Source organism: Scylla paramamosain, chromosome 20 (genome assembly GCF_035594125.1).
Source record: "Scylla paramamosain isolate STU-SP2022 chromosome 20, ASM3559412v1, whole genome shotgun sequence".
NCBI classification, from domain to species: domain Eukaryota; kingdom Metazoa; phylum Arthropoda; class Malacostraca; order Decapoda; family Portunidae; genus Scylla; species Scylla paramamosain.
This window is the reverse complement of record NC_087170.1, coordinates 15,761,495-15,787,552: the sequence shown is the minus strand read 5'-3', so window position 1 is coordinate 15,787,552 and position 26,058 is coordinate 15,761,495. Positions and strand designations below refer to the sequence as shown.

At 40.0% G+C, this 26,058-nt stretch overlaps 1 protein-coding gene across 2 annotated transcripts in view; it reads left to right on the top strand.

Annotated features, from left to right (window-relative positions):
* LOC135110455 (protein abrupt-like) overlaps window positions 1-26,058 on the top strand; it is a 43,410-nt gene continuing 17,352 nt past the window's right edge. The window contains exons 1-5 of one of the 2 annotated variants that reach the window (XM_064022807.1): window positions 20-370; window positions 3,278-3,366; window positions 3,723-4,619; window positions 5,111-5,212; window positions 9,592-11,824. In XM_064022807.1, the coding sequence (XP_063878877.1) occupies window positions 3,286-3,366; window positions 3,723-4,619; window positions 5,111-5,212; window positions 9,592-11,487 (2,976 nt within the window). In that variant the 5' untranslated portion in view covers window positions 20-370; window positions 3,278-3,285 and the 3' untranslated portion in view covers window positions 11,488-11,824. Of the gene's footprint in view, window positions 371-3,277; window positions 3,367-3,722; window positions 4,620-5,110; window positions 5,213-9,591; window positions 11,825-26,058 lie in introns of those variants that run through there. The other variant, XM_064022808.1, reaches the window with a different exon arrangement.

The following is a 26,058-nucleotide window of genomic DNA, read 5'->3' as shown; positions in this document are numbered from 1 at the left end:
CACTATTGTATGATTTATAAGAAACCGAAACCAAAGGCTGAAGCAGAAGCAGGACGTGAGTGCTTAACGTTTGCTGCACATCCTCTCAATATCTTTTACGCATTTCCCGCACAAACGTACCCCAAAACACCACGAGCCGCACCCAAGTTAAAAAGACATTCCAATCTTATTTAAAATTATCACGAGGGTGCGGGAAAACCGATGCATAGAGGTGATGTGGCAAATTTTAAAAGACTGAGCGGCCTTGCCTGAGCCTGTGAGCGGCTGACCTTGAGAAGCTAAACATGGGTTACACGATTCACTCCAGCTAGACGGTTTTATGCATTTCCCACCCGCCAGACGGCCTTCTTAGCGGCGGACACTGAAGGAGGTGAGTGACAAGACCTTCCTTCTTATCTTGTGACCCATAAATAAGTGTGAAATGTAGAGGAAAATGATAAAATAGCAGGAATGGGAGGTTGAGGCAGGGATATGCGCAATGGCGGTCGAGGAATTAACAGGTTTTCTAGGTTTTTTCTCTGATATTACTAATCCAGAAGAAGTATTTCAAGTTCCTTAGTGTCAATCCCTCCCTTGTGGTTAAATGGACTGAGTGAGTGAAGGATATGTGACAATTCTGAAGATAAATTCGGGTAACAAACGTTTTATAATTGTGTAGCAGATGGTTTATGGTACCTAAGTGAAGCTGAGTGGGGGGCTAGGGGGAGCACAGGGGGGCGAGGCGTAGCTTGTGTGAGTCACCAACACCCGCGCAATCACCACTCCCATTTTTTTTTCCATTTTTTTCTAACCTCTCCCTTCTCTCTTTCCTATGCCCTCATGTTCTTCATTTTCTCTCATCACCTGATTTTCCTTCCACGTGTCTTTGAGTGCGGTGGTGTTTGTACGTGTGTGGTGTAAGTGGGGTGTGGCCGGCATGGTGAGTGAGTGAGTGGGAGAAGGGACTGGGAGAGCTGGGGAGGGAGGGACGGACAGGGAGTGAGTGGTTGAGTCATCTCGTTCTTAGGAAGGGACAGATTTCTGCGTCTGTAGTCCCCTTAGTTCTGTTGCCATCGCCAACTTATTTGTCGCCCATGTTTCACTGCACTCAAGCTTTTGTGCATTTGTTTACGCATACACTCATCCATACTCCTCGAATAGTTGACGTTAACTCACAAAAAACATAAATAGGAAACGTAAGTTTCAGACAAGTAGTTACGTAAAATTATACACGTTTGTCGATATGAAATCAATATGTACGGAATATTGTAAAACACACACACACAAAAAAAGAAAGAAATCGAATATAGATATACACCTACACACAATTCCTTATATTTATACTACATCCACACTTACATAACACCCATACACAATGAGCACTTCACCCATACAATAACAAAACATAATAAGGTAGTCTTTTATGGTGACCCAACATTATACGTAAAGTCCGCAGTGCGCTGACTTACACTGACACCAGCATACCTTTAGCAGCGTCTGGCATCGTCGAGTCATGTTTTAACCATAAGCATAACCCACTGAAAGTCATGTTTTGTGCTGGCGTCATGGGAAGCTTCTTTTAATGTATGATGGGAGCACAATAAGGGTAATGTTATATCCCTGTGCCAGTCTGAGGAGCACACAAAGAGAGAGAGAGAGAGAGAGAGAGAGAGAGAGAGAGAGAGAGAGAGAGAGAGAGAGAGAGAGAGAGAGAACCCCCTTATTCAGAAGTGGTGCTAGAATAATTGATTACTTTAAAAGGGCATAGTAACTTAAGGTCTCGGTTTGCTATATTGGTCAAGGTATAGTGTGAGCAATGCTTATGCATGAATTATTATTATTATTATTATTATTATTATTATTTAGTGGCATTTGTATTTGTATAATAGTTGGTAAATAGTTAAATCAGGTAAGTTAATATTTGGATTATAATTGTTTTAGTTTTGAATGTAACTTCTGATTATGTTATTTTATGCAAGTCCTTAAGAAAACTCATTTGAGTAAGCAGTTTTGTTTGAGTTGCTATGTACTAGTCTAAGTGTTGAATTTTACATTTCTCCAGTTGCCTATGTAAATTTATACAGCTTAGTGAATGAACTGAGTAAGGGTATAGACTTGTGTATATGGCTGAGTAGCTGGTGAAAGATCCACAACAGACAGCCTGGGTTGCTTCTGTGTTTCTTACCATAACAGGTCTTGAAGGACAGGCAGGCAGGAGGGGTACACACATATACACACACACACACACACACACACACACACACACACACACACACACACACACACACACACACACACACACACACACACACACTGCAGTGTCCTGTCTTGTCATGCCACTCGTGAGAAATCTGAGTCATGATAGAATTGAAGCCCAGACTTGTTGTGGATGTACCTATGAGGACTCCCTTCTCTCAGCATTGTCTGTCCTTTGTTCTGGGGCAGGAATCTTCTATTTGCAAATCCTCCCCCACATCTACCTTAAAAAAAAGTAAAAATAATAATGTAAGGGCTTTGAGTGTATTTGAAAATGAAATACATGATATGGTGTTTTGATTTATTTAGATTGAGATATTTGTGCATTATATTTTAAAATTTATTTATCATAGGTACTCTAAACCTTAAAAGATAAAATGAAACTCATCATATATCATTGAAAAGTTCCATTCAGTTCATACACAGCTGTTTAGAAGACCAGGAAAATTATTTCAGCCAACAAAAAGTGAGGGTGCACACCACACACTCCTACTCAAGGTCACCCTGCTTCCAAACGTGTTGCACACACCCCCAAGCACTTCCTCCCCCCCCCTCCCCCCAGGAGTAGTCACACACACTCCCATTTCTCCATTGGATTTATTGAATATTTAATTCTCAACCTTGCATAATACTCTATAATAAAAACTATAGGTACTCTTTACATTACTTCAAAAATCTTTGTCAGGTTGGTAGAATAGTGTTGCAATACCTCATAAACTGCTTCCTGGAACAGTATAATTGATGTGAGTTTGAGTACAGGTTGTCCTGAGGTGTGGGAGAGTCCAGGGGAGGCATGTCATGTGGAGGGTTTGAATAGAGAAGAGAACCTAGGGAGAGATGACAAAGTGGGGAGAGATTATATTATAGATGACAGCAAGTACTTTGTGGTGATAAATGACAAACAGTGGGAAGAATACATAACAGATAACTGAGTACTTTGTGGTATTTATTTACAAACAGTGGGGAGATTACATTATAGATAACAGTGAGGACTTTGTGGTGGTGAAGATTGCTCAATGTTGAATTTTTTTCCACTTAACAGCTGGCAAGATGGAGGAAGGTCTTCTGTCCTTAAAGTGGAATAACCACAAGTCTACGTTCTTCCAAGTTCTCTCGGGTTTGCGAGAAAAGGCACGTAAATATTTTGTCATTGTTATTTTTTGTTTATGTATTTTCTCTTGTAATGTAGTGAACTATCCAAGTGTATATGACATGTAAATTAATATATGAAAGATGCTGCAAAGTACTCGTATACACCAGATGTTCAAAACGTACCATATTACAAAATGTATATATACTAGTGAAAGCTCATGGATGATCATTATTTTTTTCCACTTGAGAAAGTATTCAGATATAAGACATGTGATCAAGTGGACATACTGTTCATACATTCTTGTAAAACTTTAGTAGTATGCTTATTATATAGCACCATTAACAAATCTTCATCCTCCTTTCATTCACTAAACTATCTCTGCTTCCCCTTGCAGCACACCTACACTGATGTCACACTGGCCTGCGACGGGCAGGTCTATCCAGCCCACAAGTTTGTGCTCTCAACATGCAGTGAATACTTTAGTGAAATATTTACCTCTACCAGTGGCACCAGCATAGTCATTGTGCTGAAGGATGTGCGGAGACAGGACCTTGAGTACCTAATGGACTACATGTACCTGGGTCAGGTGGATGTGGCTCAGTCAGAACTGCCCAGCCTTATAAAAACCGCTGAGTGCCTTAGGATTAAAGGGCTGGCCATCCCTGACGATGAGCCTCACAAAACCCAGAGGAGGGGCGCTGATGAGAGGGAGGGGAGTCCGCCCCCTTCCAAAAAGAAACGGTACCTGCAGGAGGATGACAGACACCCTGCCTCCTCCACCTCCACCACTAATAACAATAACAACACCACCAGCACCTCGTCATCCTCTTCCTCCACCTCCGCATCGGGTAGAATACAGATGGAGGTGCTGCCCCCACCATCAGACCTCAGCTCCCTAGTGCACCTCAGACAACCTCCACACTCCCAGCAGCCCCTACAGGCACCCCCGCCACCTCCTCCAACCTCCCAGGGCAGCAGCAAGAGTCACTCCTCACAGTCACTCTCACTCAACCTCACCACCCAGGCCTCCAGAACACCCCAGGGAGGCAGTTCAGGCCCCCATGTTCACACACCCACCTCCACCTCTGCACCATCCTCTCACCGGCCCCACTCCTCCCCCTCCCACACCACTCCTGTCCCTGTCATAAAGGAAGAGGCAGCAGATCCCCCTGAGACCCCTGAAGGCTACCTGAATGAGAGCTTTGAGGAAAATGAGACTAAACCTGATGTCTCAGATCCACGGCATCTAGATCCTGATGGAGCTGTTCCTGGACCTTCAGGCCTCCAAGGGGTAAGCATGTGTGTTTGTGTGTGTGCATGTGTGTTTGCTTGCACATGCATCCACATGATTCAAATAGCTGTACTCTTCGCATCATTTTAAAGGCATACGACAAATGTATAAAATCATAGCAATAACTTGAGCATGTCAGTCACACTCAAGTACTTATTCAAACTTTAAGTAAGAATATGAAGCATGTAGGTGTGGATGTGTTTGTTACAGGAGCCCTGTACAAGAGATAGCTAGTTTATATTGGTAAGGGGTCATTATTCATGTTCTACTATCAAAATTTTATGTAAGAAATTGTACCCAATCTAAAATTCTAAATTTTGCCATGTACTTGTCAATCCTTCCAAGGATTTTATTGATAATGATGTGTGAAACTGAAAAGGACAATTGCTTGATGCTGGTCTTTGAGGAAATTGTGAATAGTATTACTATGGACTATGAATCTTAAAAAAATGGTTAGCCAGGTGTAGGTGTTTCATTTCAATTTTCTTCAGTCTGACAACTGGGACGGCGATGGAGAGATGGGTGGGTACGGGGGTAGCGACAGCTACCCTGAGGGCAGCCTGGAGGAACATGGAGAGTCAGAGGTACAGGGGGTGAGTATTCCTTTGCTGTGTTCTGTCTGCTTGGCAACAGAGGTCTGTGTGGGGCAACCTGGGATGTCAAGAGGGCAAAGTAATTTCTCTCTCTCTCTCTCTCTCTCTCTCTCTCTCTCTCTCTCTCTCTCTCTCTCTCTCTCTCTCTCTCTCCAGATGCATTGGGGATTTCAAGAGAATGTTGTAATAAATAGATTAATGAATAACTCAAATGAAAGACATTGCAGCTATTTTTTTTATTCACAGATGTGAAAGTATTTTAGATTCAGTGATTTCCCTTTCAATACATTAATGGTGGTGGCAATAAATTTGCAATATATTGAGGTGTGGTGACTTCATATGAGAAAGAGTAGATACAAGTATTAGTCTTCATGCATATTGGTGGCATGTTTTACTTGGATGACTGTTCTGATGAGAGAGAGTAGACACAAGTATTGGTCTTCGTGCACATTGGTGGCAAGTTTTACTTTTGTATTGGCCAATAATCTAAAGGTTCTTTATGATAAGAAGCAAGAGTATTGCTTCTTACAAAGTCAGAAATCCCTTAAACCTCCATGTTCTGACTTATTAAGATAGTTATGTACTCTCATTAGATAGATGTACATTTTTATTTATTTTTTATTGTCTCTCTCTCTCTCTCTCTCTCTCTCTCTCTCTCTCTCTCTCTCTCTCTCTCTCTCTCTCTCTCTCTCTCTCTCTCTCTCTCTCTCTCTCTCTCTCTCTCTCTCTCTCTCATAATCAGATTCCAACCAGGCTGTAAAGTCCTGGATGTCAGCAGCATGCCACCCTTCAGCCTCCTTTAGACCACCACATTATTATTTTTACTACTGCATTCTTTAACTTTTCCCCATGGTTCTCAAGGCTGCCCTGCAAGACCTTTGTTACAAGCTTTTAATGAGGATGGGTTTGTTGTTGTGCCTATCATGTCAGTCACTTCACTGCCAGTGTTGCAATGAACTTGTCTTTGATAACATTCATTGTCAACAAACTCATCTTCTGTTATGTAGTTTTTTTTTTTTTTTTTTTTTTTTTTAGGTTTGAGACTTGACCGATGTCAATTGGAAAAATTTACCATTAGTACACTTTTCATGGCTTGAAGGAAGGTAAGGTTGTTGTGCATTAATTGTTACTTGAACAGAGTTACTGGCTGTAATGAATTGTTATATTGTATATTTCTTGCAGACTCTTTTTGGAGAGACTGCTATGTGATCTGAATGACATAATTTACTTTACCCTATATTTTACCAATGTCTTAGAAAAGAAGTAATGCTTGAATTTCATTAATATCAGATATAGAATGAAAATTATAATTGTTTACAGTGAAAAGTTTTATCCTGGATTAGTCTTTTGTAAGAGGATAAAAATCAGAAAATAAATCTTAGTATGAAAATAAAGAAATTAAGTGGTTGAATCTGTGTGCTACGCTTTATGAGTGTTACTGTTGGTACATTGTACTCTCAGTATTCTAAAGCTTTCATTACTTGTTTTTACACACTGAGGCATGCCAAGGGCCAGGAATGCTTGCATAAGTTTAGAATTTAAGATTCTGCCCTCCATTAGTGCAATAATAAATTCTTAGTTCTGCCTAATAAAGGAAATCTTGTTTAAATGAATCAGCCATTAACTCAGTCACATTAGTGCAGTGATTTGTGTTGGTAGAGTGAGAGGTTGTCATTACTGGAGATCCTGAACAAGCCGCCCAATGATGTTGGTCCCATTTCTTTCCTTATCAGTTAATTAGTCATTGGTTAGAAGTTTTATCATTCCTGTCTTTTCTTCATAGTCTTGTAGTGTGTTGTTTCTTTTGTTTGGAAAAGTGAAGGAAAAAATCAACCTCCTATGTACTGCTGCTGGTGTTTTTTTGGCATTACAATTTTGTGAAACCCCAGTGTTACTAGAATTTTTGTGTGTGGCTGTATATTTTGTAGTCCAAGGAAGGATTAACTTTTGTGTAAAAGAAACTTATCTTATCACCACCATTGTGAAAATCATTACTCATCTTTATCATCATCATCATCATCATCATCATCATCATCATCATCATCATCATCATGTAACTATTGTTTTATGATTCTTCATTGTTTTGGAAGCTGTAAGACTTGTACATAGCTGTATGTTCTGGTAATGAGTTGCAGGTGTTCAGATGTCTTGTGAGTGCTCAGGAGTTTCTCTGTGTTCTAATTTTAGTAAAATTTGGGTAAACAAAACCATATTCTGTAATAAAAAAGAAATGGTTGCCATTACTCATTACTGTGAAAACAACTAGTTCCTTCAGCTTTTGACTCCCATTGGGTGCTTGCTCTGTTGCATTTCCACTGACTGCTCCTTTTGTCTGCTTCCTCACTCATGGCCTGTCAGAATCCTGCTTTTGATATGAGGCATTTTTGTGTGGCCATCATGTCACAACTTCAATGCTGCATCATGTGAGGCCAAATAGTGCTATGTTGCAGTGTGTGACTGATGGCTTAGAGGTTGTGAATTTACTACTGGCTCAAAGCAGTTTCTTAGTATGAGTGGGAACTTTCTCTTGTAACCATGACCAGTGTTACATGACCTTGTTGCAGTGCTGTAAGTCAGTCAGTAACAAATTCTGCATCATGTCCTACACAGACAAATTTCCTGAATAGATAACCTAATGGAAGTATGTACTGAACAGGATGTTCATCAGTGTATTTCTAAATTGTGTGTGCAAGTTTTTTTCATCTTTTATTATCTTCATGACTTTTAAAATGTTAGGAGTAAATGCTGTGTTGGAGATAATTAGCTAGATAACAAAAATAAAAAGTCATGGTCCTGTCAAATAAATACTGCTTTCAAGTTGGAAAGTCTCTCTCTCTCTCTCTCTCTCTCTCTCTCTCTCTCTCTCTCTCTCTCTCTCTCTCTCTCTCTCTCTCTCTCTCTCTCTCTCTCTCTCTCTCTCTCTCTCTCTCTCTCTCTTACACACATGCAGAACTGAGGCATGACATACCTTTAAATTAATTTGTGTGATTACTTAAGTTCTCATTATATTTGATACACATTCATAATTTAATGGCCCTTTTTTAGTCAAGCAGCCAGTTATTTCCTTTTGCACTGGTCAGGTAGAAATAGCATTTACATCTATAGAAGGAAGAAAATGAACTGTCAAGCAGGAAAAACAGTGCGTGAAAATTACTTAGCATTGAAACAAAAAGTTTTCATTTGTGAGAGATGCATGTCTACTCCTTTGAATTTTTTAAGTGTGGTGGGGTGTCAACACATCTTTCTTTGCTACCCACATGCATTTGTTGAAGGGACCTGGGAGGAAAAGTAAAGTCAATAATGTTTACAAATTCCACATAATAGTGTTAGATCCTAATTAAGCTGTATAATTTCTTTGCATTGTACACACATGCACACTTTCCATCTTTTAAAAATCCATACCTTTACCTGAAATAGAAAAAAAAAACAAGTTTGGAGGTATCTTCAATGTATTATTCATTTATTCATTCATTCATTCATTCATTGTTGTTGCTATTATTATTATTATTATTATTATCATTATTATTATTATTATTATTATTACGGGTGCAAGAATATAGTATTGGGCTTGTTAGCTATACTTTTACTTAGTTGACTTTTTGTTGTCTTAATACTGAAAGGAAATAGAAATTGTGTCGTTTTGTGTAGTGTGTGTGTGTGTGTGTGTGTGTGTGTGTGTGTACAAGAACTCAAATTTGAGTCCTAGTCTGAGTTGAGACAGTTTAGGTTTGTCTTATGTGCTGTGGTTCTTTTTCATCTAGCCATAGAGCTGTGACTGTTTTCTGGCAGGAGCAGGAGGCAAGCAACTTTACCCTTCTCCGTGTGTGTGTGTGTGTAAGAAAGAAAAAGACCTTACAGGCCAACATTCGTGGCCTCTCTGAATGTTTGTATGCTATAAAGAGACCAGAAATCATCTATGAATCAATGACATTATGACATGAATATAGATATGAAAAGAAAAGTGTGTGTGTGTGTGTGTGTGTGCGTGTGTGTGTGTGTGTGTGTGTGTGTGTGTGTGTGTGTGTGTGTGTGTGTGTGTGTGTGTGTGTAATATCATTCATGCCTGCAATCTGCTATTTTGAAAGGAAATATTGTTACAGATGACAGTGAAGAAAGATCTGTGCTGAAAATTTTCACTTAAACAAGAAGTTGGATGGCTGACCTGTTTGCAAAATTCTGTGATGAAGATCTAGTACTACTAACCCCTTAAGAACACTAGAAGAACAGTGAAGGTTGAGTCAGAGGAAGGCAGGCTTGGAGTCTTCATCCATGGCCTTGCATCTGGACCATTTAAAAAAAAAGGTTCCTAGCTGTAGATGCTGAGAGGAATATAGCTGATTTTGCGACCATCTATAGCAGCCCTTTTGTTTTCCCCGTAGGTGGCGGACTTGGAGAGGAAGTACAAGTGCGCGTGGTGCGGGAAGGGATTTAGACTCTCCGTCCATCTGAAGGACCATGTAAGGACACACACTGGGGAGAAGCCCTATCAGTGCCAAATTTGTCAGAAGGATTTCACTCAGCGCTCTAATCTGAGGACCCATCTCAGCAAGATCCACAAAGAGCAGCTGGCCTACATAAAAAACAGAAAGAGCAGAGGTTCCAAATTTTCTGTGAAACACGAATTCTTGCCTAGCATAGTTTCTGCCGGCAGTGGCAGCTGTGGCAGTGGTGGAGGTGGAGGCAGTGGAAGCGGAGGTGCTGGTGGCAGTAGCAGCGGCCTGCCTCACTCCCCCATCGAGATGAAGAAACTCATGATTGCATCTGGTGACCCAAAGCCCATCCTTCCCAAACCCCAAGGTACAGAGCCTTCTATAATGCCTTTCCTCTCCAAAGAGACTGTCAGTTTTTTACAAAAGGATGAACTGACTGTATTGTATAAAGATAAGACCCAGGTGATGGAGGGCGAGCAGAGGGTTACTCAGCCCCAACTCATCCTCCAACAGCCACACCACGACGGGGAGCCACAGGCCTTCCCAACTGACCGCACCATTGCTGAATATGAGGCCAATTCTCCTACTAAGAAGGATGCTGCCCCCCAGCCTTTCCTAGGCATGGAGACTACACTGAAGTCCCCATCCCCTCAGAAGGAGACCCTACTCAAGGCCCTGCTGCTCAAGGGTTCCTCAGGGGGATCAGCCAACCCTAGTGAAGTGCCCCCAGGTGTGATGCGGCAGATCATCCCTTCGTCCCTCCCCTCTCCTCTCACCTCAACTCTTGTGACCTCTCCATTGTCTGCTGGCCAGGCACCCTACTCTATCTCACCCTCAGGGGCAGTGTCCTTGGCCTCCTCAATATTCAGTCCTTCTGATGAAGTGCTTCACCCAATATTTGTGATGGACTCTCCTGTGATTAGGTGCTCAAAGGACATGTCTGTCTCCCAGGGGGACCTCCTATCTCCAGGGAGGAAAGGGGAGTCATTTGTGGTGATAGAGGCCTCAGGGGTTGCCCCACAGGAGTCTGCCCCAGTTACTATAGACTCTCAAGACCAGCCTCAGATGACTGATGAGATGAGGATCCTACTGCAGGCAGTACAGATCAGGGTCTCCCAAGACCAGGGACAGCCAAGCACCCCAGGCAGCCCAGTGACTGTGAAGCCCACCACCACAGGTCCTGTCGCCTCCACCATCACCACTTCACCATTGCCTGTTGTGAGTCACACCCTGGCTGTGCCCACCCCGTCGGGGCCACCACTTCCTCCTGATGCATCCATTAGGCAGCGCATATCCCGAGCATCGCATGATAAAGATGCCACCAGGAAAAGGAACCCAAGCCATGTCTTGCCCTTGAAAAAGTCCAACCACTGCCCTGAACCTCCCATTAAGCAGAGCTACAATAAAGACCAAGATCCATATCCCACACCCACCAAGGCTACATGTGAGAAGGCAAAACCCTTGCCTCTCCTGCGACACATGCCCACAACACAGGTGACCACATCCTTGTCACATCCACACCCTCATGGCTCTCCATCAGTCCTGTCCTCTCCCATCCCAGCTCACACACATGCTGCTACCCCAACACCATCACCACCACCTCTTCCTCCTCCTCTTCCACCACCACACCACCACCACTGCCACACCCACCCTGCAGCCTCCTCAGTAGCAGCATCCCCCACAACTTCCAGTGCTGCCGCCTCAGCAGACAGGAGACGGCCGAGCAGCTTTCACTTACCCCCGAACAAAACAATGTGTAAACTCAGTGACAAGCAAGAGAAAATGAGCAGCTCCCGAGCAAGGGAGAGTCATGGAGAAAATGAATCAGTGCCTGACCATAAATAAGTTAACCAGAACCGTGGCCGAGACCTCCACTCTCCTTCTCTCTCTCATGATGAGTTGAGTCTCAAGCCAAGCCAGTGATGCAATGCTGAGTTCATGACTATTGTGTAGGAAGACTAAGAATTGCAGACTTTTACCCTATCTTGTGCCTTTCCTTCTCATTTTCAAGCTGATGCAGTGAATGTGACATAACTAATATAATGAATAGTATTGTGTGTATGTGCCTGTACATATGTGAGAGAGAGGGAAGCATGTGTGTGTGCCTGTATGATGTATACACTCTTGTATACACATAACCCTACAAATGCTGTGAACTACAGATATAAAGGAATTCATCAGGCTTAGTAACTCTCTTGTTATTATTTTGTGCCTTAAAGTTTTCACGGGGTAGGCGCTGTCAATGCCTGCCTGCGGTGGGTCGGGGGGGGGGCTGGCTGCTGCCTGAGCCCCCTCCAGCCCTGCTTCTCTCCACGTCACTGAATGCTTGCTGGTGAAATTTCCGAGGCTTGGCTTTGTTGCTGTGTACGCTCGACGGTGGCGTTGCTCATACACATTTGTTGCCTGAGACCAGCCTTACAACTCCCCCTCAGACTTTTGATCCTATATAACTTGTATGCATGACAAACATTGTGCCAAGTACAGACATATCGGTCTAGAGACAATTTGCAAAGATCTTACGTCAATCTTTGCTCCAGTTATCTTTTCTTTATGCAATTGAATTATACATAGACATAACACACTTATACTTACTCTGACCACAAATATTTAACATTTTGTGCATCTGTAACTGTAAATTTACTTAATAGGAACTCTTGAGTATTCTGTTACCATTCGTATTTTCCTTTTGCAGTTGATGTTGAAAAGTTTTAAGTACCTCAGTTTCCCATTGTTCCGTGTTGCCAGTTTTATGCCTGAGCAGGTCATTGTTGCAGCTTCTTTACTCTTTCGTGTATATTCCGTAATCATTGCTTCTGAAGCTATGTGATAAATACCTGTTGTTTATTGTAAAACAATACTTATAGTTAATACAGTACCTTTATAAAATTATATATATATATATATATATATATATATATATATATATATATATATATATATATATATATATATATATATGCGTGTGTGTGTGTGTGTATGTGTGTGTGTATATATATATATATATATATATATATATATATATATATATATATATATATATATATATATATATATATATCACTATCATGCAATTATCACTTTAATTATGTGTCTGGGTATTATATTTATTTCATATTTTCAGTGTTCCCATATTTTATGGACATAAATAAAATAAATATTCTGTACAATCCTGTCTGAGTGAAAATAATAGGAAAGTAAAGCTTTCTGAAATAAGATGCAAAGTATAAAGCAAGGTAGTTTTCTGGGTAACTACATACAGTTAGTAAATTAATTAATGCAGCAGAGTATCCAGCTAAGCTCAATCTCTATGAAGTAACTTAGTAACCAAAACATTATGCATCATGTTGGTTACCATTGCCACTAGACAGCTCCAGGATATAACCCATAGAAGCAAGATAGAAGCACATGTTTTGGGTGGATGGGGAAAGGGACAGGGTTGATGAACTATGACAAACTTTACTGATATTGAGAGCTTCAAATAACTGTGGCTCAATCCACTGTGTTCATCTTTGTGATTTTTCAAGAGATAAATAAATCTCTGAAGGTAAATTTACATAACCAGAGGGAAACAATTACTTAAAAGTGTTACCTTTGCAACTTATTAGATGATGGTGGATATTAGATGTTATCCCACTGCTTTTTGGGGCCATTTATCTCCTTACCAAGCCATGAAGAGTAGTTAGTGGCAAAATACATAGGTCTCTCAGCTCAAATAATGTGTTCATGCCCTAATGTGCTCACTTTGTGTCTCCATGCCTTGTATAATCTTATGGACTTCTTTATTTAGTTGCTGTCTAATGTCGGTATGATTCTGGCTACCTTCTGAATTCTCTCTCTCTCTCTCTCTCTCTCTCTCTCTCTCTCTCTCTCTCTCTCTCTCTCTCTCTCTCTCTCTCTCTCTCTCTCTCTCTCTCTCTCTCTCTCTCTCTCAGCCCCAAATGAGGGTAATCTCATCTCATGTTAACACAGTAGCATGGACACCAATACAAAGACAATAACAGTCAATTACAAAGAATATATAATCAGAGCATACATAATAAATTCAAGCACAGATAGAGTGCTAGGGAAAAGTGACCTGTAAGTGAATTATGTGAGCTTCTATTAATAACGTGATGCTAGTGTTTCAGAGGTGCCGGAGCCATTAATAACTGCTTAAAGAGATGGCATTTGCACCATGAATGAATAAATGATAACCATCTGATCACAAGACAGTTTATTGTTGAAGATATTTGCAACCTAAGGCATTACTCTCACACCATTCAGTATTAACCACGACATGCAGAACAATATGAAGGCAATATATACATGTTGCTGTCTTCTATGCATACTAGAGCTCCAAAATTTGCATGAAAATTGCAGCTTGCTAGCTTTTTTTCCCTTTATATATATATATATATATATATATATATATATATATATATATATATATATATATATATATATATATATATATATATATATATATATATATATATATATATATATATATATATATATATATATATATATATATATATATATATATATATATATATATATATATATATATATATATATATATATATATATATATATATATATATATATATATATATATATATATATATATATATATATATATATATATATATATATATATATATATATATATATATATATATATACATAAAACCAAAAAGGCAAAGATGAAAACCATGCCAACAAAATTATATAACTTGTCAATTCCTGAAGAAAGTGGGCACTGATTCCAGTTCTTGTAGGTTACTGAGGTACAAATGTGGATCTTTGAGCTCAGTTGGGGAAAACAAAATTGAATGCAACAAGGGAGGGGAGGCCAACCCAGCTTACTACTTGAAGTTTCTGGAAAGAAAGTATGCACACACCACAGATGAGATCTTCACCCTTGGGTCTGATGGCTGGTAGAGGATGAAGCAAGGATGGTAATAATTGGTCATGAGGTAACAGACAGGTATGGAGGTGGGATAAACACAACCTATCATACCTGCTGCATCAAAAATCCAGTTAATAACAATTGAGTAATTTATCTTGTAATTGATACCTGATGGGCACTTTATCTTTAATGTTTTATTATTATTTTTGTTTATGTTTTTAGTAGCAATATTAGCTTCTGTGGCTAGTCTTTAAAGGAAAAGGCATATCACTTGCCACCCTGAGAATGCAATACTAGCTTGGCGCCATGACCTGAAGGGTGACGGTGCTCATTTGTTGTTCCAAGCATTAACCTCCCCCAAAGACAGCATGGCTCCCCTGCTGCCCTCCTCCAGTCAGTGCTCTGTCACTGTACGCATGTTCCTAGCATATGTGGCTTACCGACACTTTGCTTTTCTTCCTTGATTCTAGTATGGGTAAATTTTTTCAATTATTTTTTTATGGGTTTATCAGGGCAAGAGACGTCACCAAGGAGCACTGGCGGAAACTTTTCTTAGCAGACAGTGGAAACTTGATAAACGGGTGGTGGTGGTGGTGGTACAACACCACCTGTTGCCGTAGTGTTCTGTTAGTGTTCTGTTGAGTTCTTCATATAATTGATATATTTCAGTGTAAATAATATATAGATAGTATGAAACTATTGTGATTCAAGTACTATTGGATGTCTATATCTAATGGAAATGATGGTGGTGTTAGTCTGTAGACCAGTTAATAAACTAATATTTGAAGATTGTTTTAAGCTTCCTTACTGTGCTTGCAAGGTGTACTATAAACCCATCTGTACAAATAGCACAGGCCACTATTTAGTACAGTATTTCCAGCCTATTCACTTGTCTTAAACTTGCTACACATTATACTTCATTCATGCTCTGCACTGGTAATGACAAAACACTTCTTATTTGAGTCGAACCTAGACAATACAACAGGGCACAGATGAAACTGCTGGTGCTGAGATTTGAATGACTTTATCACTCCTTTTGCTGTGAATGGTGTTTGTCTTTCATAATTATAATCTACTCTTGAACTAAACATCTCTCTTATTAGGAGAAGCTAAGGCAGTCAGAGAACCAAAATTAACCTCAGTATTTTCTCAAACCAATGTTTTGAGAAAACAAGAATGCTGCATGTCCTTGTGATTCATAATGGTAGTGTTATACAGGCAAGCAGTGTGATGCTATGGAAGATGACAGACCATTATTGTAGTTATGCCAAGTACAGTCATTCCTCATTATCCACAGAAGTTAGGTAAGATACCTGTGGATAAGGAAAATCCATGGAAAATTAGTGCCCCCTTAAGAACATCCCTCAACCTCCAACCTTGTTTAAGTACAGAAAAAAAAAATTGTTCTGCAGCAGAAGAAGACTTACCTTCCCATTTGTTTAGTATGTTAACCTCCTCTAGAGTCATCACCTTCCTTGCACGCTTTGGAGTGTTCCCAGCCAGTTTCTTTCCAGGTGTCTTAGGAGCCATGGTGAAGAAAAGCTTATGTTCTTACAATACAGGGGATGATGCTAACACTAGCAAGTTTACTGTGTGACAGAACAATGACACATAGTCACAGGACACAACATTGGACCGTTGGAACACTGTTTATGTGGTGGGCGGGTATGTGCTTGTGTGTGTGATGTGGAGGGCAGTGGGTGATTTGAATTTGTGGTTGGCAGCAGTCTGCATAAAAGTGAAACTGTGGTTAATGAGGGATGACCATACTCATGTTTTCATGTCATTCTTTAAAGTAATAGTATATATTCTAACAAAACTGGAGAAATGGATACTGGCTTGGGGTTCTTAGGATTCTTTCATAGGTCAGATTGTATTTTCAGTGGTAGCCAAGTATAGTAGTTTTCTGTGGCTCTACAGGTATGTTGACAATCTCGTGTTGGCTGAAAGGTGTGGTATGTACAGTATCCCTTCTGATGCTCTGTTGAGACTTCATATTGGAACATAGCACTGAAAATTCTTAAGATTTTATTTTTGTTAGTGGTACTTACAAGGCTCATAGTGTGAATGATGGGTGTGTGTGTAGTGCTTTGCCTGGGCCACCACTTGTGGGATTGCTGGCCTGGTATATAGGTAGGTAGACAGCTTTTTTTCATTCTTTGTGTATACCCAGAACAGCCAGATGAAATTAGCCTCACATGGATGTCAACAGGAGTCTAAATAACACAGCTCACAGAGGCACATATGAGTAACTTTTGGGGCTTAAAGATGTGTCAAAGGAATAATAATAATAAATACAGGTAGGGCATCAGTAACTCTGCTGCTTCCCTTTCTGTGTGGTGGTTAACAAGTGAGCATGGCCTCCACAACATTGCTGCTTCCTCTTCCCTGTAAATGTTATTGAGATTTAATGTGAAAAATTAAGGGTAGGAGGGCAGTTTTCTCACTTCAAACATGTATGCTCGACATTCAGTCCGTCATTCTATCCAAATAGCTGTGTTAGGAAAGGCTGAGTGTTGAGCTCCTACATATTCCTGCTGGTGAAGTCTTGTACATTGGAATCTTGGGACAGTTTTAACATGTGATGGTATGGCAGGTGCTTCAGATGTCATTATATCAACAGCAATGAGGAATGAAAATTTGAAACCATTGTTTGGTAAAATGATTTGATAAAGTGGTTTGCTTATAGTGAACTTGTTGCATAGTATAGAGATCTGAACATCTTTTTAATTCTTTGTCTGGATATTATGTTCTCTCTTTTAGTTGCAGCATTTCATTCTTAGTATCAAGCATATTGCATTCTACTATTCCCTGATCCATTATCTTAGTTTATGAGATACTAGAAATATATTTATTTTATTGGCAATCCCTCACCACTACATTAATTTACATGACCCTGTTACTTGTGAAAATCAAGCTTTCTTTATTGAGTGAAATTTGTGAAATAGCATTCATGTAACTGTTAATACTTATGGCTTAATTATAAACATATACACACTTTGTGACCTAAGGATAAACTTGGTTGAGGTTGTTTTTGTTTAGGTGTTGGTTCCTGTCTGGCTTGTCTCCTGGGGGACTAGGTCATCTGTGGATGGATGGGAAAAGGAAATGGAGACCAGGACTTTGCGGCACGGCTGTTAGAGTAGTGGCCAGTGGGTGCAGGGAGTAGGGGAGGTGTAGGAGGAGGAACGTGTGCTAAGCTGCGTGTTTTTCTTTGTAGGGCCGCATCAGGGTGAAGAGCCGCCGGGAACTGGGTCTCCTCTCCATCGCCTCCTCCACCTCCTCTCTTACCCCTCCACCCATAGTCTCTTGCTCCTCACCATTAGCTGGTAAAATCAGGACATCACCCAGCCCCTCCACTCCCCAGTCCCTCACCCCAGTCATGTCCCCACTACCCACCAGTCCTGTTCCCCTCACCCCTCTGAGTCCTGTCATCACCTCGGCCACCAGTCCACTAGCCACCATGGCATTCCCCCTAAAATGCCCCTACTGCAGCTACGTTGGCACAAGCGAGAGTGTGCTGCTCCGTCACCTTCGCACCCATAGTGGGGGACTGGGCGGGGTGCAGCTGTACCACTGTAATAGTTGCCCATACAGCGCCACCCAATGGGAGAGTGTCAGGCGCCACTCCTGGAGGCAGCACCGCCAGGAGATAGAGCCAGAGAAGGCAGATGACTAGTAGCTCACTCCTCTTTTCTCCTCCTCCTCCTCCTTCTCCTCCTCCTCCTGTACTTCACACTCATGTTCTTTCACCCTTGTTCCTGTTGATCAGGGAGAACAATAGTTGTAAAATAATCCTTAGTGGTTCTACTGATTTCTTATTTTACTCTTTCACTCCTGCTTTCACTCTGTTGATCAGGGTAAGACTAGAGGGCGACTCTGCCACCAGTGCATCTCTTGCCTCTCTCCCACACCTAGTTGTTTGTTCCATCTGTTCTATGAATTTTATAGTTCAGAACAGAGAAGAGAATTAGAAGAACAGGGTTTTTAGTTAACTTTTTCATCATCAATTTCCATTGAAATCTTAGATACTAGTTATTTTGTTCGCATTGAGGTTAGAAAAAGAAAAAAGAGAAAAGAAATATTTCTTGTCATTCATTTCACTGAAACATAGTTTCTGCTTTTTTTTTCTTTTTTTTTTTTTTATAGCACCTGTGTGTAATTTTAGTTTCCCGAGTGCTTAGGATAGTTCATAGTTCATTACTATTTATACTTCATGTACATACATACATCCCAAGATATGTGTAGAACAGATCAGGTAGCCTGTTATCCACCAGCTAAATGAAACTGCATGACAATTTTCTATTTCTTGCTTGCCTCAAAATATGATTGCTCTGTAGTAGGAGAGAGCATAACTCCTGTGTCTACTTTGGTGTTGATAGTACATAAATATATTTTTCCTACCACTAAGGGTGTGTCAGGGAGACGGGTGGCAGCAGGTTGTGTTGCAAGGAGGCATAGGTTGTGCTTCCATTTGAATTTCACCAAAGACTAAGGATGGTCAACATCCAGAGAAGCCTTGTGGTTGTCAGAAACACAAAGCCTGATACCTTATACACCAAACAAGTCATACACACACACACACACACACACACTCTTATGCTTATACACACATGTATAATTAAGGTATACCAAAGTTGTATACTACTGAGAGGCAAGATTAGTTGTATATTTCATCTTATCAGCCAGCTGGCATTGTTACTTATTTCATTCTAACCAAGCAGTCCTGGTCTTGATTTGTGCTTTCTTATCAGTATTTGAAATCAGGATCAGTAGTTGTTGACCTCAGCATTCAAAAACATTTCTTCTTTCTCTCACTCCTATTCTGTCCACCTCTCTAATGCGAGAGTTAACCAGTATTCTCAATCATTCATCCCTTTCTCTGGTAAACTCTGGAACTCCCTGCCTGCTTCTGTATTTCCACCTTCCTATGACTTGAATTCCTTCAAGAGGGAGGTTTCAAGACACTTATTCATCAATTTTTGACAACTGCTTTGATCCTTTTATGGGACTGGCATTTCAGTGGGCATTTTTTTTTTATTGGATTTTTGTTGCCCTTAGCCAGTGTGCTTCCTACTTAAAAAAAAAAAAAAACATATTCATCAATAATCATTTCATCAATTCTTTGTATTCAAATCATCCACTTGTCCTTTAGAAGCTGATCAGAATAACAAGCTGGCTGACAACACTGCCTTCTTAAGAATGGCATCCCATCCACTTCTGTGACACACAGTTCCTCTCTTCAACACTCTCAGAAAGTGTTTCGCCTGATTTTCATTCTGTCTGTTTACAAACGTAGTGGAAAAATTCTTTAATGCCAAATGTTACCATACCAAAAACACATTGGCACTTGTAGCTAGTCCTGAGTTGAGCTCTTAATAGATGTAGAGTAGATATGTGGTGTTGGCTTTAATTATTGTTATTAAGTGCTCTATATATATATATATATATATATATATATATATATATATATATATATATATATATATATATATATATATATATATATATATATATATATATATATATATATACTTATGTTTAAAAGAAAGTGTTTGTAACTTACATTACCCACAGATACTACTGATGATTGGTGAATGAGTGTGTGCTTGTGTGAAAGAGAGAGAGAAAATGTGATAGCATGTGTTTGTGTGTATGCATATTATAACTGTTAGCCGCTTAGAGCCAAATACTTATAGGTAACCATAACTCAACTAGTGAATAAGCACATCTTTGACTATTGAATACTACTATTTTGTCTACTGATGAAAGAAAAGTAAGCAGTAGGAGTGAGGAGCAGCTGGTGACAAGAGATAAATAAAACCCATAGGAAAGTTACTACCAATTTGTCTTTCACGAGGCTTGAGGAAGTACAAATAACCTTATTGACAGGGTATGTGGCTTCAGAAATTAATATTAGATTATTACATTCAGAATCAAGCTCATTTTTGTGCCGTTAACAGTACATGCAAAGATATCTCCCCCCAAGGAACATTCAATTAGCTTTGGAGTGGATATAATCTAGGAAAAAAGTGCAGTGGAATTTCAAAAAGAAGAAAGTTACTTATTGTACTGCAGCTTTTGCAATAAACCCCTGTTCATAATGATCAAGTAGCAATGGGGAGTAATACAAAGTAGACATCATTCATTGCCTGTGTTAATACCTGGTACAGTGACTGACTGGCTAAAAAAGCACAGGCTGTAATTATGTGTTGATAAGGGCTGTTTGATCATGTTGTTTGTACGTATAGTCTGTATTGCTCCAAATCACTGGTATTCCTTTTGACCACATCTTTATAGTCATGTTTGGAAGTCAGATAACTTGCCGAACGTGCATCCACTGTGTTAGGTATTTTTTCTCTAGGTATTTTTTCTCTATCTTAAGTCCTCTGGTCTGCTGAGAGTCTATTGGTTGTCAAGTTTTATAAGGAGACTGTCAGCAGATCAGAGGACTTGAAGTTAAAGGAAGACACAAAACAGTGGAAATGAGTGCAGAGAGTGACTAACTTCTGACCACTACTGCACCATCCTTTTTGAAATGCATGATGAAGGGAGTGCAAGCTTTTGTACAGTCAGCAAAAACTGTATCTTTACTCTGGGGTCTAAGGGATATGAAAATACAGCCATATGATCAATATGTACTGCAACATATAAAAGATCATAATACAAATGGTTGTAAAATATGCAGGATTATTATGGGATTCACTCACAAGGATGGCAGAGTGGCAGGATAGCCAAGGCCACCAAAAGATCCACTTGACTTTAGTGGTCATCTTGTTTGAACTCGTGTGAGAGAGTGTCCTGCCTGGAGTTCAGTTCCCAACTATTTATTTAGGAGATCAATTTGCTCATTGTTTGTATGACACTTCTATGGGTATTAACAAAGGTACAGTTTAATTTGACATACATGCATTTGAGGACTTAACCTTGCAGGGCACTTGGCATTGTTAGTAAGTCATGAATCCTGGGGCTTGTGAGCTCACGCCTCTGTGCTGTAGGAGTGGCAGTGGCATGGGAGACGACATGACAAAAATAGTGAAGGAGCCTCGGAGTAATAGGTTAATACAGGTGAATTGGGATTTATGAATGAGTTACATTTCTTATAAATGTTTCTTCAGTAAAAAATTTGTTAGGCAGAACCAGTGGTAAATTTCTTATTTTTCCATTTAATTAATTTTCACTAGTACTTTTTATTCTCCAATGGAAATTCTACACTGAAATCAAGATGTGCAAGATTATTTTACTCATATTGAAGAATATTCATGACTTTAACATTCACAAATCACAACTCACCCATATTCTTTGGACTCACAAGCCTGTGAGAGAATGAAGTGGCAAGACCCCATGTCCTAAACCAACACTTCCTTACCCCTACCTTGGGACTCTCTGTGCCTCTTGTGGACCACCCACTTGTTGGGACTCATGCCTGACAAAAGCCATCTTCGTTTATGCGCCACAGTTGCATGCTGTAACAGTTTAGTCTATTTTTTCCAGCTTCTGTGCTTATGTATTGTAAAAGGTGTCTGAAGGAGCTGCTCATCAGACATCAGTTTATATGTATCTGTTACCGGCTTGTGTTTTGTGGACTGACGCACACAGTGTCAGTCTGTGAGTACCTCTCGTTAAACTGTGTTCACATAACCAAAGCTAAAACCATTAAGATGTTAGAGTGTGTTCTGTGTCTTTATGTATGTATGAGTCACCAGTAGCTTTTCAGATTAGGAATTACTTAACTGGGTGAATAATGATAATTGTTTAGCAGAATGTGTTGTTTTTTTGTTTTTGTTTTTTTGTGCCGCAACATTGGTTTAGCTTTAATATCCTTTTTTTTTTAAGAGAGAATGCTACACTGTGTAAGAATATACATTATATACAACACAGGAAACATGCACAAAATTAACCAATAAAAAGACACACTATATGTACATTCTCTGAAGCTTTAAGGGAAATACATTTGTTCTAATGTCTATTAATTCAAAGCAGGATCACCAACATTGGTTCCTACCCTCATTCCCAAAGTCACATTATTAGTAAGCACTGTGTCAAAAAAATGTAATCACTTGTCTGGCAGCCTGTGCTTGAAGTCACTCCCCACCAATCCTCTCACTCCTGTCACTGGCATTGTTGCTTTCCCTTCTATGAAGTGTGGCAAACTCCATACAAACACATCCTCACAAGATCATGTGAAATGAAAACAAAGGATGCAGATGTCAGTTATAATATGTGGATGGCAATGAGGCCAGATGCAAGATGAGATGAAGTAAGGGAGTGCTTTCTGTTCTTGTTTTCAAGTGTCTGGCAGTTGCCTCAAGCAGTGCAGGAGTGATGGGAAGTTTCTGTCATTCCCACTGTGATGGAGTGCTCTTGACCACCAGCTCTGCGAGGTGTACAAATTTTAATACATGTTAAGTGATTACTTTTGTTGTTTTATTCCTATCCATATTATGTCTGCTCTAAGGCCAGTACAGGATTATGAGCAAGAAACATGTTTGTTCCATGATAGGTGAATCACGTCTGGTTTGGAACTGTGTTCTTGAAAACTGTCTAAGTTCTATGAAAAAATCTAGATTGAATACTCATATATGGACTTCGGAAGTAACCCATTCTGTATGTGTGTGAGGATGTCTGCAGTACTCAAATTTAAAAAAAATAACAACATTGGTGTGCTCTTGATCTGCTGAATTGGAATTATGTTCTCAGCATTTCATTCATGTGTCTTTCTTGCTGCTTTTGCTGCTGCTTTGCCCCAGACTCCTTTCCAATGGTTCTACAGAGCCACACAATTATATTTATATGAATGTTGATATCTCCTCTGAGAAGAAAATTGTTGTATCTTATCAGGAACATTAAAGCTGTGCTAAACACAAGGAAATTAAGCTAAAATCTACAACCAGAAAATTTCTCGTGGAAATTGTGTCCTAAGGAAGCCCATCTCTAGGCTGATAAATCAGCAAGAATGAAGCATTTTACTCCCTCTTTTTTTTTTGTTTTTGTTTTAGGCGCCCAGGCCACGCGACGGCCCTGTCGGAGGCGATGCCGAAGACTTTCTGCGTCGCCTTGAAGACAGGAGTCAGGAATCTCGACTGCCTCCACCACCCTCAGGTTTTCCTGCCCTGCTGCACCCCAACTCTGGGAACTTTACAAGCTCAGTGGTACTAACCCCAGCAGCTGTGACATTCCCGTCCCAGCACCTGTATCCTGGCAGCACCACCACCAGTCTGGCCCAGCACCCTGACGCTGCCTCTCCATCTCTCTTCTGCTCCTTGTGCCCTTTCGTGACTCAGAATGTGAGGCAGCTTGTCACCCATCGACAGATTGTCCACATGGAAGCCTCTCAGCCTCGTCGGTCCACATCACTCCAGCATCCACCACCCCCCTCCAGAGTGCTGTCAGCAGAGGAGACGGACCAGCGAGTATTCAAGTGTCCCTATTGTGATGTGAAAGAGAAGGGCAGGGAAGCCATTAAGAACCATGTGATCACTCACTCATTAGGGGAGGAAGGACCTGACCGTCTATACTGGTGCTCCTTCTGCACCCTCAAGTGCCGGTCTGCCCCAGGCCTGGCCTCCCACATGAAGAGACATGAAGTCCAAGGGGACTGTTAGCAGAGGATTTGTGTGCCTGCATGAGGGCTTGGAGTGACACAGGAATTGTGTGTGTGTGTGTGTGTGTGTGTGTGTGTGTGTGTAGTAATGCAACAGTCAAGGTCAACCAAAACTGACTTGGGCCTTGGGGATCACTTACAAGTATGACCTAATGTGTAACATGTCAGATTCACATCACCATGTTACATCTTTTCATAATCAACTTGTCATGTGTGTGTGTAATAACAATTATAATAATAAACGGTTTATTATTGCGTGTGTGTGTGTGTGTGTGTGTTGTATAATTATAGATCTGGGAAGAGCTCATTTACAATAATATCAAGATACTTCCAAGTTCAGCAGTACTGAAATATATTTCCAGTGAATGCCACCTGTCAAGATTCATCTTCATTATCATCATCATCACAGAGAGAAAATTCATTATTAGTATGCTGAATAGTACTTGCTATGAGTGGCTAAGTGATGTTTTATTATGCTGTAAGGAATCACCACATTGTCTTTTTGGCCTTGTTAGTATTTTTATCAGTCTTGAGGAAAGTCATATAGTTGATGACTGGTACAAAATATATGGACCATAGCAGTAGTGCAGTGTGTAAATAAAGCTTGGTGCTGCATCTGTGATAACTCTTCACAAGCATTTCTAATCACAATATGAGCAGTTAGAAGAACCTTAAGAAGGAAACAATTATACTTCAAAATTCCAGATTTTATGAATATCTGAACCAAGTAAGCACTGACTGACCAAATGACCCTTTATGTCGAAAAGAAAATGAAAATATCTCCCACATTTACATCACATATTGACTCAGTTATATACACACACACCTGGTCTTGGCTCCTGCATCTCCCTGGTGTTTACAGTGTGTGGTGTGCCCTCAGCTGTGGCCCCTGAGACAAAGCACTTGAATTAATTTATAACACTATAATCAGAGGAGTGCAGTCGTTAGTTCTGCAGTTTCATGAGAATAGTCAGTTGACTCTGGCATCTTGAAAGGTGTAGGAGATATACATTTATGTGTTTACAAATTATATATATCAATTCTATTTATCATTCATATCTTTTCATTTATGATTTTGGGATTCAGTAATAGTATGAAGCATTTATACATATGCACTGTACCATTCTGTACTCATAGCTTCTGAGCTGGTGTGGCTTATACTGGTGTAGGGTGGACCAATTAGAAATCTATGTTGGCAGCTGTTTGTTGAGACAGGTACACAATAACTCACCATACAGGAGGCATCCCTGGGAAGATATAAACCCAGTCTTCCAAATGCTCTTTCCCTCAAACTAACACCTGTCTTTTATCAATGAAGCTTGTGGGAGAACCTGAGCATGGTGTTCCTAGGCTGCAAAAGGAAATGTACTTTATGCTATTTTTTGTAATAAATTTAGTACTTAGACTAAGACAGGTAGGAAAAAGCATCACATGTATTTATCATGAGATTATGTTGATTCAGAATTGATTATCAAAGGATAAAGTGGAAGGTCTATGCTGGTTATCTTTATAGTACTTGTAATATGTACTTTGTTGTTGTTGACCTTTGCCCAGTGCTGCTGGTAGATTTTTTAATGAGTTTTCATGCTCAATAAAGTCCCACTGATACCAACTTATATTGCATTAAGCTCCTGTGGGATATGTAAAAGGAGATTTGTGGCTCTGCAAATCTGTGTCACATTGGGCAAACTGTTGACTGTTTAACTAATTCATTTAATCTCTCATTTAATCACTTGCTTCATGTTCATTAAACATCTACAGCAGTGTTATTTTCCTCCAACACATTTTATATTGCACTATGGGATATAGGTGCTTAGTATGGTCGAAAGGAAGCAACAGATTGAGTGGAATGCTGTAAGGTTGAAATTACATTACAGCCTAAGTTATTCATGTGCACTAATGTCACTGTGGTGGTCCTGAA